General features: G+C 22.5%; 1 protein-coding gene across 1 annotated transcript in view; it reads left to right on the top strand.

Moving 5' to 3' along the window:
* LOC108687366 (alpha-tocopherol transfer protein-like) overlaps positions 1 to 274 on the top strand; it is a 6,111-nt gene extending 5,837 nt beyond the window's left edge. The window contains exon 7 of the mRNA XM_018193080.1: positions 111 to 274. Coding sequence (XP_018048569.1) covers positions 111 to 274 — 164 coding nt within the window. The remainder of the gene's footprint in view (positions 1 to 110) is intronic.
* Positions 275 to 404: the final 130 nt, after the last annotated feature.

Raw genomic sequence — 404 nt, 5'->3', positions numbered from 1 at the left:
ATATATATCATATATATATCATATATATATCATATATATATCCAATTTCATAAAATTGTAAGAACAGTTTAAATTTATGGTATACAATATTATTTATTTCTCCTACATAGATGCATGGCAAAAAAAAATTGAAAAGAATAGAGATTGGTTTCTACAGGATGAAAAGTTAAGTCGTACAAATGAAAAGGCTCGTTTACTGGAATTAAAATCGTCCTGTCTTGCAATGAACATCGAAGGAATTCAAGGTTCATTTCGGAAATTGAATATAGATTAACGATATTCTTATTATAAAAATTCGAAATTGCAAATTACAATTAGCATATAATTTTAACCAATTAACAAATAAGATGAAATTATATGATTTTTAAAGTAGTATAATGACTTTATTTTTATTAAAAATAAAA

The sequence above is a fragment of the Atta colombica genome, unplaced genomic scaffold (genome assembly GCF_001594045.1).
Source record: "Atta colombica isolate Treedump-2 unplaced genomic scaffold, Acol1.0 scaffold205, whole genome shotgun sequence".
Lineage (NCBI taxonomy): Eukaryota > Metazoa > Arthropoda > Insecta > Hymenoptera > Formicidae > Atta > Atta colombica.
This window is presented reverse-complemented; position numbering and strand designations above follow the sequence as displayed.